At 39.2% G+C, this 13,009-nt stretch overlaps 1 protein-coding gene across 1 annotated transcript in view; it reads left to right on the top strand.

The window, feature by feature from the left end:
• LOC148506700 (histone-lysine N-methyltransferase 2C-like) overlaps window positions 1-13,009 on the top strand; it is a 151,959-nt gene that overhangs the window by 102,455 nt on the left and 36,495 nt on the right. Inside the window, exons 32-37 of the mRNA XM_088446453.1 lie at window positions 392-2,833; window positions 3,310-3,641; window positions 5,466-7,105; window positions 7,939-8,047; window positions 9,292-9,370; window positions 9,967-10,030. Coding sequence (XP_088302579.1) covers window positions 392-2,833; window positions 3,310-3,641; window positions 5,466-7,105; window positions 7,939-8,047; window positions 9,292-9,370; window positions 9,967-10,030 — 4,666 coding nt within the window. The remainder of the gene's footprint in view (window positions 1-391; window positions 2,834-3,309; window positions 3,642-5,465; window positions 7,106-7,938; window positions 8,048-9,291; window positions 9,371-9,966; window positions 10,031-13,009) is intronic.

Here is a 13,009-nt window from a genome sequence, read left to right as displayed (position 1 = left end):
CTACAGCAACTTTAAAGCAAATTACCCTAACATCTGCATACACTGTGTCTGTGTCATAGTAGAGGCAAGGAACAGTGGGTATTAGCAACAGGATTTAGAATAATTATACCTATATAAAAAATATCTTGTGGCTCCTACAAGACTCCAGTTTTCCAAAAGACCTGTAACTCATTGTGTATAACCTATTGTACTTGAAACTCCATGTGTATAAGCCACAGCATGTAAATGCTTCTAAGTACAGGTCATAGTTTTATAACAGGACGTAATATATTGCCATAATGTCAAATATAGCTTTTTTTTTAAACAAAAAAAAGGCTACTGTGCTTTTAAATTTAAATTTTATACAACCACATGGCTAATTATTAAATTCCTTTAAATGCTACTTTTCCAGCAAATGCGTCAGAAGAGCAAACAACAGGCAAAGATCGAGGCAACACAAAAACTGGAGCAAGTGAAGAATGAGCAGCAACAGCAGCAGTTTGGTTCCCAACAGCATTTGAGTCAGTCAGGAAGTGACACTCCAAACAGTGGAGTGCAGAGTCCATTAACACCTCAACCGAATAGTGAGAATATGTCGCCAGTTCAACAGACATTTAATAAAGACACATTTTCTAAACAGACATTGCCTGGAGCTCCAACATCTTTCTCTGATGATGTTTTTCTAAAACCACAAGCACCACCTCCCACACCAACTAGAATTTCTTTGCAGGATCCTCTACAATTATCCCAGGCTTCTCAACCGCACTCTCCACAGATGTTTTCTCCAGGATCTTCAAATTCTAGACCATCATCTCCTGTCGATCCATATGCCAAAATGGTAGGGACACCAAGACCTCCACCCATGGGTCAGAACCTTCACAGAAGGAACTCCGGGTCACCGATGGAAATTTGTCCTTCAAGACCAATGTCTGGAAATGAACCATCTGATACTAGACCATCCCCTATAAGAGACTCTTGTTCATCTCCTTCAAACGACGATATGTCTGTAATACTGGGAGATTCTCAAAGGTCCATGATGGCATCAGAACATTTTTCAAAACCATTTGGGTCTTCAAGGATGCAACATAACACAGATCATGTTTTTGATAGTTCTTTAGGCCCAGGAAATATTGACTCATTTACAAAACATACTTCCAGGTCAGAGATGTTTCAAAGACAATCATTGGCACAAAATAAAGTTGATTCATATTCAAGGCTGCCGCTCACGCCTACATCATGTGTTTCACCTGGTAGCCCTGCTCCTTTTAAGACACCTATGCGACCACCTCAATCGCCACAAGAACCTTACAGTTCACTGCCCACAACGCCTAGACGCATGCCTGCTGACCCGTATGATAGACCTGTTTTGACACCACGGCCAGCTGAAAGCTTTTCACATGATCCTTATAACCAAGCACCTCACAGTAATCGTTCTTCTATGAATGAATCTTTTGCATATCCCCCTAGACTATTGCGACAGCATAGTGACCCACAATCTGCTGCTTTATCAAGATCAAGTGCACAGGATCCATACTTGCAGCCTCCAGGAACACCACGTCCAGCAAATAACCCATATTTGCAGTCACTAACTGCTTCAAGACCAGCAGTTGCTGACTTGTACAGTCAACAGCCATCTACTCCAAGACCATCTGCACAGACAATGGATCCTTACAGTCAGCCGCCATCTACTCCTAGACCTGTTGGGGGAGATGTGTTTGTTCAGCCAGCCATAAATAAGAGGCACCATGATCCATTTGCCTCTTCACCCGGAACTCCAAGGCCTGGCATGGACCCTTACTCCCAACAGCCTGCCACTCCAAGGCCTATATCCTCAGATCTATACTCTCAGCCACCTGGGACACCAAGGCCAGTGCCTTCAGATCTATACTCCCAGCCACCTGGGACACCAAGGCCGATGCCTTCAGATCCATACTCTCAGCCACCTGGGACACCAAGGCCGGTGCCTTCAGATCCATACTCTCAGCCACCTGGGACACCAAGGCAGGTGCCTCCAGATCCATACTCTCAGCCACCAGGGACACCAAGGCCGGTGCCTTTAGATCCATACTCTCAACCTCCTGGGACACCAAGGCCAGTGCCTTTAGATCCATATTCTCAACCTCCTGGGACACCAAGGCCAGTACCTCCAGATCTGTATTCCCAGCCACCTGGAACCCCAAGGCCAGTGCCTTCAGACCCATATTCTCAACCTCCTGGGACTCCAAGGGCTGTAATTTTAGATCCATATTCTCAACCTCCTGGTACTCCACGACCTGTTCTTGCAGACCCATATTCTCAGCCTCCTGGAACACCAAGGCCTGTTTCTACAGACTCCTATTCCCAGCCAAATCGAACTCCTAGACCTGTCCTTTCTGACCCTTATTCTCAACCACCAAGAACTCCAATGCCAGGTGTTCTAGAAAATTTCAATCGTTCTTCTGTGGTTCGAACAGGGTTGATCAACAATCAGGATTCATTTGTACATATGACACAAAACAGGGGACCCACTCAGCCAATTCCTTATACAAGACCTTCTGATGCAAGCTCAAATCCACGACTGGCAGGTCCAGGTTCAACAGACATGTTTAGTCATTCATCATCTGGTCCTAATCAGGATCCTTATGACCAGCCTCCAATGACTCCTCATATGCAGCCAGGGGATGGGTTTGGGGATTCATATGAAATGGCTGATCAGCAAAGAACTTTTTCAGAGGAACCTTTTGGTGGGTCTACCAACATTTCTTCAAGTCCTCAAGGTCAGCAATTTGCTAACATGCAGCAACCAGCTGGGATACCAGATGCACAAAATTCATTGAACCTACCACTGGCAGAGTCTGAAGAGAAAATAAGACAGGTGAATATTCTTTCAGTGACCCATGATTATTAGGGATTAATTGTGTTGATTTCTACTATGCCACAGTGCTCTGCACCATCGCATTGTGGGGAGAATGGTATACAGAAAATTGGGACATACAAGGTAGACAAAATAAGTGCAGAAATGAATTCAGATGGTAGGGGAGCGCATTGGTAATGAAAACATTAACTGTCTGATGAGAAGGAGAACAGTTTAGACAAGAGGGGGGGGAGTTTGGTTCTTAGTATGTATTGGGTCAGTTGTGAGTATGTACTGGTAGGAGTAGGATTTCTGAAAAACAAGTACCCTTGAAATTAAAATGATTTAATACTGTGAAAATAATTATAAAGAAGTGATATATAACTAACCCATGTAGATTTCATCTAACTAATGTTCCCTGGCGATTAACCAGTATAATTACAGGTACGCTCCCATGTAGTAATTTGTGACATTGTATGTTGTAAACCTTTTTACAGCGACAAAAGTTGCGGGAGATGATTCTGAGGCAGCAACAAAACAAAAATGCTGTTCGACAAGAGAAGGCAGGCGATCCACAGCAGACGACCCAGGGGGGAATCCCAACCCAATGGCAACAAGACAATCCCCATCGACAGCATGAGATCTTTAACAGGCCTCCACCCCCTTATCCTGGCAACATCAGAGCCTCACTTGTCCACAAAGGAAGCCCAAGATTTCCTGCTTTTCCCAAAGAGCAACATAATTCATTCCCTGGAAATGGCCAGTATAATAGACCACAGTTTACTGCAGACATTGGGAACATGGCAGTGAGACCGCAGCCTGGTCACAGGTATGCCATGTTTCTTTTTATTTTGTAAGCATGACCTGGACAAAATAAATAGATGTAGCTAGATAGATAAAGATATATATCTATCTATCTCTATATTATTTGTATGTACTAATTACCTTTTGCATGTGCATTTCAAACCATATAAAATGTATGTCTTTAGACCATGGGTATATGTGGTAAACATACAGGGGCTGATTCTGAGTTGAGAGGAAAGCAAAAAAACAAGTAACATTGCACCTTGGTAAAACCATGCTGCACTATAGGCGAGGGAGATTTAGAATGTGCAGAGATTTAGCGGTATATGTACTAAATTGCTGGTTTTTAGAAGTGGAGATGTTGCCCATAGCAACCAATTAGATTCTACTTAACCTTTATCTAGCACCTTCTAGAAGATGATAGCTAGAATCTAGTTGTTATGGGCAACATCTCCACTTCTAATAACCTGCACTTTAGTAAATATACCCCTTAGACTTGAGTGGGGCGTGGCCAAACACTAAATATAAATTGCAGTGTTAAACTAAAGCTGTATTTGTGGGCTACATGCCAAAAAAAAAAAAAAAAAAAAAAAAGTTTGCACCCCTTACATTGCAACATGGTTTGTCCCATATAAAAAGTTACTTGTGTATTTTTTGGTATTTTACTTTGCTCCAAACTTAGAATCAGCCTCACAATTTCCAAATGGCTAGTTCCCTGGTTGGAATTGACACAGTGCATCCAGTGTTATCAGGTAGCACTGCGTGCAATGGTATCTCCAGTCTCAAGTATACAATATATGTAAAAACACCATAGTTTGACATCATTTAATATGTTTAGATTATCTTTACTTTTGTTTTGCAGTTGAATTCGAAGTATAATTATCTGCCAGCCATTCAGACACACGTGATTTGGTTTTGGACAGTTTTTGGTAGTTTTTAACTAGATCAAAATCTAGTGGCCAGATTCCCATACTGACCTGGCATCCTAACAGCCAGATCTCTGAAATTTGACATTGACATGAATTTCCGAATTGGTCACAAATATGTCTCTCCAATATTTGGGTAGGGTGACATTAGAAAGAATATCTGTTGTGAGCTTTACATTGGAAAATGTGATGCAAAAGTGTGGCACAATTAGTTTTATCCTAGATATTTTAGTTCTGACTCTTAAAATTTGTATGTACTGTCAGGAATGTGAATGAGTGCACACATTTACATACATACATATCTGTGACATCTTTTATCCATCTCCCATCCTCATCGCACCTTGCCCATTCACTGTGTCCTCTGCAGTGCGAGTTGCACAGTGGGACTTCTACTGTAGTGCCATTTATTAAAAATCAATAACAGCCACCCCGTTGAGATCTTATTTGTAACACATTAGTAATATATCCATATAAAATTGATTAACTTAATTGAGATATTATGATATCCATTATGCACTGAATCTGTCAGTGCTGAAATATATTCATCTATATTAGTGTCTCCTGGGACTTCTTAAGGTCTTACTTAGCCTCCTATTTCAAAAGAAGCGCTCACCCTGAATAAAGTAGACTTGCATTATCGCATCCTATTTGAGAGAACTTTTCTTATTGTAAGTCATTTTCTGGGTTTCCACTAATTGCTTACAATTGTTTATGGGGAAAATTAATTAAATGTTTTTGGCATCCCCCTCCACTATTTAATACCTGTAAGGCATTTATTTGATCCAGAAAGCCCTGTGTCATTTTAAACTAAAAAAATGAGCGTGTACTTAAACTCAGACAAAATTGTTAAAGGTAATATAAAGGTGCAATAAACGTTAAAAAGATGTTGAATGCATGTGACACTTTTTTATTTTTGTTTTCAGATTTGTCTACCCCATTGCAGGCCCTGGTCCTGTATCCAGTCATGAGCGCTTTTTAGCTCCTCCATTACAAATGCAAATTACAGGAATTCCACAGCAGATGAGAAGAGATATGTCCATTGAACTGACTAGGCCTTTAAATAACTCGCAAGTCAATAACTCAGCTGGTCTTCCTCCACACTTCCCTCACCAGGGAATGCAAGTTCAGCAGCATAATATATCTGGACAGGCATATATTGAGCTCCGTCACAGGCCTCCAGATGGTAGACCAAGAATTCTCTTTGGGCCACCTCATAATCTAATGGAACATGCTGCGCAAAATCAGAGGCATGTAGGCTATTTCCCTAGACCAGAATTTCAAGGCCCGAGGTTGATGGATGGAGTTCGAGTTCACCATTCAGGTTTATCTAATCAAATGCAAGTGCCCCCAGGTTTGGAACACTTCATGTCTTCACATCATCAACCTGTTACAATGCGTGGAGTTGATCAGTCTGCAGATAATGAGAACTATCTACATAGCTCTTTTTCCACTTCTAGCTCACACCGGGAAACACATCTGCCAATGGGGAATCCCGCGGCTAGTGGATTGGAAGAAAAACTTGATCCAGATGATCCCACTGAAAAAGATCTTGACGTGAAAGATCTGGATGGTGTTGAAGTTAAGGATTTAGATGATGATGACCTGGAAAATATCAATCTGGACGATGCAAAGGGGGATGAACTTGACGGCCTGGATACTCTGGAAACAAATGATCCTCAGCTTGATGATCTGTTGAGGTCAGGAAAATTTGATATTATTGCTTATACAGATCCAGAGCTCGATCTTGGAGATAAGAAGGATATGTTTAATGAGGACTTGGATCTGGGTGTACCTATTGATGAAAAGTTGGAAATCCCATGTAAGGCTGAAACTGTGAAAAGCAGAGAAGAAACAAACAACATTTCGTCTTCACCGGAACTTGTTGCTGCACAGGCAATCGCTGGTGATAGCAGGGAAATAAAGACTGAAGTAATTTCACCAAATGATAACGCATCATCACAGGTAAAATCGGAACAGATTATGGGTACTACAGAGACTCGTCAGCCTGAAGAGGATATGGCACCACTGACATCTTGCAACAATGATCAGTCACAAAAAGGAGGAAATGAAAGCCCTCCAAATACTGATCTGCCTAATAACTTATTGCATCTACCACCCCAAGATCCCGTACCAGAAGCCACACCTGTGCTTACCAATTTATTAACCAATGAAAATTCTGAAGGTGATAAAACAGGTTCTCCAGGAATAATGACAGCGCCTCAAAATGTAGTAACACCTCCTAGTCCTGTAGTAGAACATCCTTTAAATACAAGTATGGGTCCAAAACTTAATCATGGCTTTGCACAGGGATCACCATCAGATTCTGGTTTTCAGGGTGGCCATAATTTTGTTCCTGAAGAGCCATCAAATCAAGCCATGCCTTGTTCTAGTACTATTGCTCAGCAGGTAATGATTCAGCAGAATCGGGTGAAAACTCTCCTTTTGCAAGAACAGCCGTTATTATTGCAGGATCTTTTAGATCAAGAAAGAAAGGAACAGCAGCAACAGAGACAGATGCAAGCAATGATCCGCCAGCGTTCGGAACCATTTTTTCCAAACGTGGGTATGTACACTTGCATTTGTTTTTTTTTTTTTTTAATGTCTCTTGTTTAACTGTGGGTGCAACTGTCCTGAGCATCTTGTAATGGTGTACTCTTGGAAATCTTTCCCTGGTAACAGCAGGCTTGCCCACCAGCTAGCTGCACATTTTTTGCAGCAGTCGTATAGCATTTAATAACAGACTACAATAGTCTATGGGAGCAGTCTTCTGGGAAGAGCAGAAGTGGCATCCGTTTTTCTAACTAGGGTGCACTAACATGCATAGCTCTTTTGTGACCGTTTAATAGTTGATAAAATAACTTGTTTGATTCATAAGGCAAGTTCTCATAGAGCATTAGTATCCACCTCTAACCTTTTTATCTTTCTTTAAAGAGAGCAAAAATAACCTGAATTACTGTCTTGAAAGGTTGTTCACAAAATACATAAATTAAAACTGAGTTTACTAGCCAAACATCACAGTGTAAAGGCAACACAACTCAGTGAGTAGAAATTAAAAACACAGATGGCTAAAGAATAGAGAATGACAAGAGAAGGCAGGGGCTAAATTGTACCAACAAGCAGACCATGTCTGATAAAGCAGTGGGAGCCATGTTCAGGAAATAGTTGTGTATTCCCAATTCCCATGGAAGATAAGGGAAGGGGGGGTTGTTGAGAGTAGATGTATCAAAACCAGTGTAAATTACATTCTTTGTGCAAGTGAAACTCCTTTTCTGCATAAATATTTGTACAATAGGTAAATAAATGATAAAGAATATTTGAATGAAAACATAACTGTATGCTTTATCGGCAAATTTACATTTGTATTCTTTATACTGATGCATTCTGTTAAAATTTCAGATTTTGATGCAATTGCTGATCCCATAATGAAAGCAAAAATGGTGGCTCTGAAAGGCATTAATAAAGTCATGGTAAACAACATGGGAATGTCGCCAATGGTCATGAACCGGTAATTATCTGATTAGTATGATTATGATGTTGAATTTAGGAAATCTAGACTCACCAGGGACAGGAAATTCTACTGCCATCATAGAAGACTTTTGATTATTTACTGAGACTTTGTACGTCTCTAGCACAGTTAATAGAATTGGGGGGTGGGGGGGGGGGGGTAATATCACTGCACCGCACTCTGCGGGTCTGGTCACTGTAGCAATAGTAGAAACGTTAAGAAAAAAAAATGTGAAAAACTAAATTATTACCATTTTAGAAATCTTAGGGCTTTGTGTTACCAAGTGATGGGCAACCAGATACAGTTCTGGGTCCCTCTAACCTTCAAAAGGACACCTTTAATCTCAGTAATAAGTTAAAACAAATATATTCAAAGTCACCACATGTTTTTAAAATAGTCGTCACTCAAACCCGGCACTCACGCCCAAACTCCACTAAAACTACTCATAGTGCCTGCACATGCTAAGCATTCCACACCATTTACCCCAAAATGCCTTTGAGACTTTCTACTTTACCTAGTACGCCCCCTAGCCTTCCAACGTCATCATTTAATAAGGGTTAGGAAGTGATTGAGGATCAGTAGGGCTTAAAGCAGAGAGTAAGCTGGGGCCGATGGAGCCAGCTTACTCTGGGAAGAGATTGAGGATCAGTAGGGCTTAAAGCAGAGAGTAAGCTGGGGCCGATGGAGCCAGCTTACTCTGGGAAGAGATTGAGGATCAGTAGGGCTTAAAGCAGAGAGTAAGCTGGGGCCGATGGAGCCAGCTTACTCTGGGAAGAGGTTGAGGATCAGTAGGGCTTAAAGCAGAGAGTAAGCTGGGGCCGATGGAGCCAGCTTACTCTGGGAAGAGATTGAGGATCAGTAGGGCTTAAAGCAGAGAGTAAGCTGGGGCCGATGGAGCAGAAAGAAACAGGCTGATGAGTCAGGAAAGCAGGAAGGATTTGGGTGGCGCCAGTGAAGGCTTTGATGTCTGCCTGTCGCTCATCACTCATGTACCTAGTTTCATACAGATCTATTGTCACAGATCATGCATTGTATTTCATACAGATAATATCACACAAACCCATTACTAAAAATCACTATTGTGACACTAACCTTACAAAAATATATAGAGTCAATTTGAGGTGTGGGGAGGATAGTGTTATATAATGCCTTTCTATTATGTCATGTATCTTATGCTATCATAAAAATATAAATGTAATTTAATGTTTAAATGAGCGTATATTCCATTAATATTTGTCTTGCAGATTTCCTTTCATGGCACAGCAAATGCCAGGTACACAACCCATTGAAGGTCAGAATGTTGTACCACCAGCTATATCACAGGTACTGTATTACACTTCAGTAGAAAATAATTGTTTTATATGTTTAATTAACAGAAATAATATAATATTCTTTAAAGTGAAGACTTCAATTATCAAATTTTTAAGGATAAATCCATCTAATCATGAAAATTCAGGTTTCCATGAAATTATCCCAAATGCAGCCTATTTTACCTGAGATATGAACTTTTAGGCTGAAACACTCCCCTCCTATACGCTCCACCTGGCAGCTTGCTGTTACTGGACAAACACTTTGCATGACTGAACAAAGACCAGATCAGAAGGAGCTATCTTAATTACAGCCTATTCAGCCTTTGCCAGACATGCAGATTGTTTTCCAGCGTCAGGAGTACAGGATCAAATTAGCCATTATAGAAACCAAATTTTGCTTATATATACATCTAATAGAAAATTCCTATAGAAATGTAGTGTCATGTCAGGGTTTATTGCTGTATAAAAGACGTCTGTTGCTTCGTGCCCATAGGAACACCTAATTGACTTCTAAATTCTATTTGTTTATTTTTTGGGTACTTTGTCACAGAATTCTATACATATAGTGCGAAATGATGCTTAACAGTTTCAATTTGTTTGTTTTTTTAGGATGGAAATATAGCACCACAAATGGTTAGGCCCAACCCTCCAAACTTCGGTCCAGGATTTGTCAGTAAGTACATACATAGCTTAGCCTGGTTTTTATATTTGTCTTCTGTGTATAACGGTATTTTGACAAATGTAATGTCTCCTTTATTAACCTCCTCATTAAACAAATAAAATATCCGTATATAAATTAACATAAAACTCACTGGTAGAAATATGTATTATATAATACAGTATGGCATATAGTAAATATAACCTTTACCATTCTGTTTTTTACCAAATTCCACCAACCTTACCCTAAAATGTTGAGAAAATGTTTTACACGTATGTCATAATCCACTGTGGTGCGGATGACCTGCATGCCAGATTTTAGTGTGATCATGGATATACTAACAATGCCTACTGTAAATCATAAGACATTCCTCAACCCTACCTAATATTTGAAGACCTCGAAACCATAACAGTAATCCGTTCTCTCATCTCTGACCCACATATCCTTCTATCTATAGTAAGTATTGGACCTTCATTTCAGAAATTCTAGTATCCCATGTGGATAGCAAAGGAATACTTGGCAAGAAGCATTACAGACCACTTAAAAATTATATGGGAACACTCAGGTTATTAGCAAAATTTTAAACTACTTTAATCTGGCTTGACCTATACCAAATCTGTGAATTTGGGATGAAGCAGGAATACTGCTAGCTAAATTGTATAATCCCACTGTATTGGCTATTGGAGGTAATCTTGGAGTCACTTGTATTACGCTCTAGTCCATACATGCATGCTTTAAAGCGTTATCCTCTTGGGGACAGCAGCTCCATGGAGACATATATAAGTGTTATCACTCAATTGCAGTTGGTTGACAGGGAAATATTATGTGCTCCCATCACACTAGAAGAAGATATTAAGGCCGTTCAGCAACACCATGAGATAAAACACCAGGCCTAGATGAGTTCTCTTTGGATACATCCTACACATTTGTAGATATTCTAGGCATAAGATAGCTTGACTGATTAAATCTTGTATGGGAATGTCAGGTTTCTTTCCTCCATTAGAGTTTTTCATAATTGTCTTTCCTAGAAAAAGGATCAATGAATTGAAATATAAATCATAAAGATCTATACCCATCAGCCATAAGTAAAACCACTAACATGTGAAGTGAATAACATTGCATATCTCGTTCCAATAAATACAAAGAAATACCGCGCTGGTAGACAGAAATAAATAGGAAGATGTAAATTGAATAAGAATGAATCATAAAATGCACATAACCAATCACATAAGACAAATGAATATTGCAAAAATAGGAAAGAAAAATAAAAACCATAGAGATATCAATAATGTAATGATAAGCAGATAAAAATAGGGATAATGTTGCTAATAGTTGAATGGTGGATATGGCTGTGCTGTAATCCGGATAATAAAGTAACAGTCAATAAATTCGTAGGCAGTTAAGGTGCAGCAGCAGTTAAACACTTGACACAGATTCATGAATGATACCTTGTGTATGGCAACAGTGTATCCACCGCACTGTAACAATTGTGTCTGTCTGTAGTATCCAATTGAAGTAAACCGTGTGAAGCTTGTAAAGTGAAGGACACAGGCTAGCGTGTTAAGGTATAGCGGAGTATCAACCCGTCAGGCGCCACAGTGCTTGATACAAGATGTAATGTAATTACTGACCAGCGTTAAGGTCTCAAGCACCTGAGGAAACTCTGGTGCAGTGGCTCCCTGTCCGGTTTTAATGTAGAAGAAGCCAGTCAGAGAGACTGAGCTGATAGTGGTTCCTATCATATAAGGGCTAAGTGCGGCCGTGACTTAGTGGAACTCCTCGCACCAGGACGGAGGAAGGCAGGCACTGGAAGTAGCGTGCAGGAGCCGGTAACAGCACAATTCAGCGTAGTCAGATAATGGGCAGCAACGCGTTTCGTCCGGTTCCTGGGACTTTCAAGCTGAATGCCCATAATGGAATCTCTCTCTTAAATAGTGAACATAATGGATCCAATCAATCCTTAATTAGGAGCCATAAATGGCAGATTTGTAAATCCTGAATAGCATTACACAGTTTGTGCATTAGGAGAACCATGGGTTTAGGCACTAAATTATATATGAATCTCAAAGAAAAAAGTATATACACAAACATCTATAAACATAAATAAAAAAATATAGATATGGTGTGTAGTGCACATGTGCACCAATGTAAACATGTGACAAAAAAACAAACCATGATGAACAAGAATGATAATAATAAAAATAAAAGCATAGCTATAATCTATAGACTATAAAAGTAGCATATGCTGCGATCAAAGAAAGAGAAAATGTAATAATCAGATTTTGTTATTTTTATATATATATATATATATTATCAACATACATTTATAATCTCAAGTCGACACCATTCATAGGATAAAATACATATCAAACATATAATTTACAATTAATAATAGATATTCAAGAAAAATAAAGAATATCTCATTCATAAGAAATTGAATATTGAAAAATACAATAATTTTAATAATTTCCCAGTAGCAAAGATGAATGGGACTAGCTGGTTAAAGATAAAAACGAAAAGATCACCCGTAGAGAGTGATAATGTATATGATAAATATAAAAATATTGTGAAATATTAATAATTAATCTACAAATCAATTCATCTAAGAGAAATGTAATATTAAAAATCCAGAGAAAATACTATGAAAAGAGTAGATGGTTAATATCGGAATATGACAGTTAATCATAAGAATATACACATGATGATCCAGAGTAACCAAGACTAAGGGAAAAGATTTTTTTATTTATATTATTATTGTATGTATAATATACATTGAAAATCACTTGATGGAAAAATATATAAATATATATAGAGAGAGAAGAAGGAAAGGAAGGAGCAGATAAAGAGGGAAAAAAAGATAAATAGACATGTAAATAGTATACATGTAGATATGTCACATGTAGTTACAAATGCACACATCTAAACTGCAGATCTATACCAAATTGGACAGGAAAATTAGGACGAGGAGAAGAAGATACAGATGTCAGAGAAATG

This window comes from Taudactylus pleione, unplaced genomic scaffold (assembly GCF_031769625.1).
Source record: "Taudactylus pleione unplaced genomic scaffold, aTauple2 ptg000398l, whole genome shotgun sequence".
NCBI classification, from domain to species: Eukaryota; Metazoa; Chordata; class Amphibia; order Anura; family Myobatrachidae; genus Taudactylus; species Taudactylus pleione.
The sequence above is the reverse complement of the archived record's forward strand: the minus strand, read 5'-3'. Positions and strand labels throughout refer to the sequence as shown.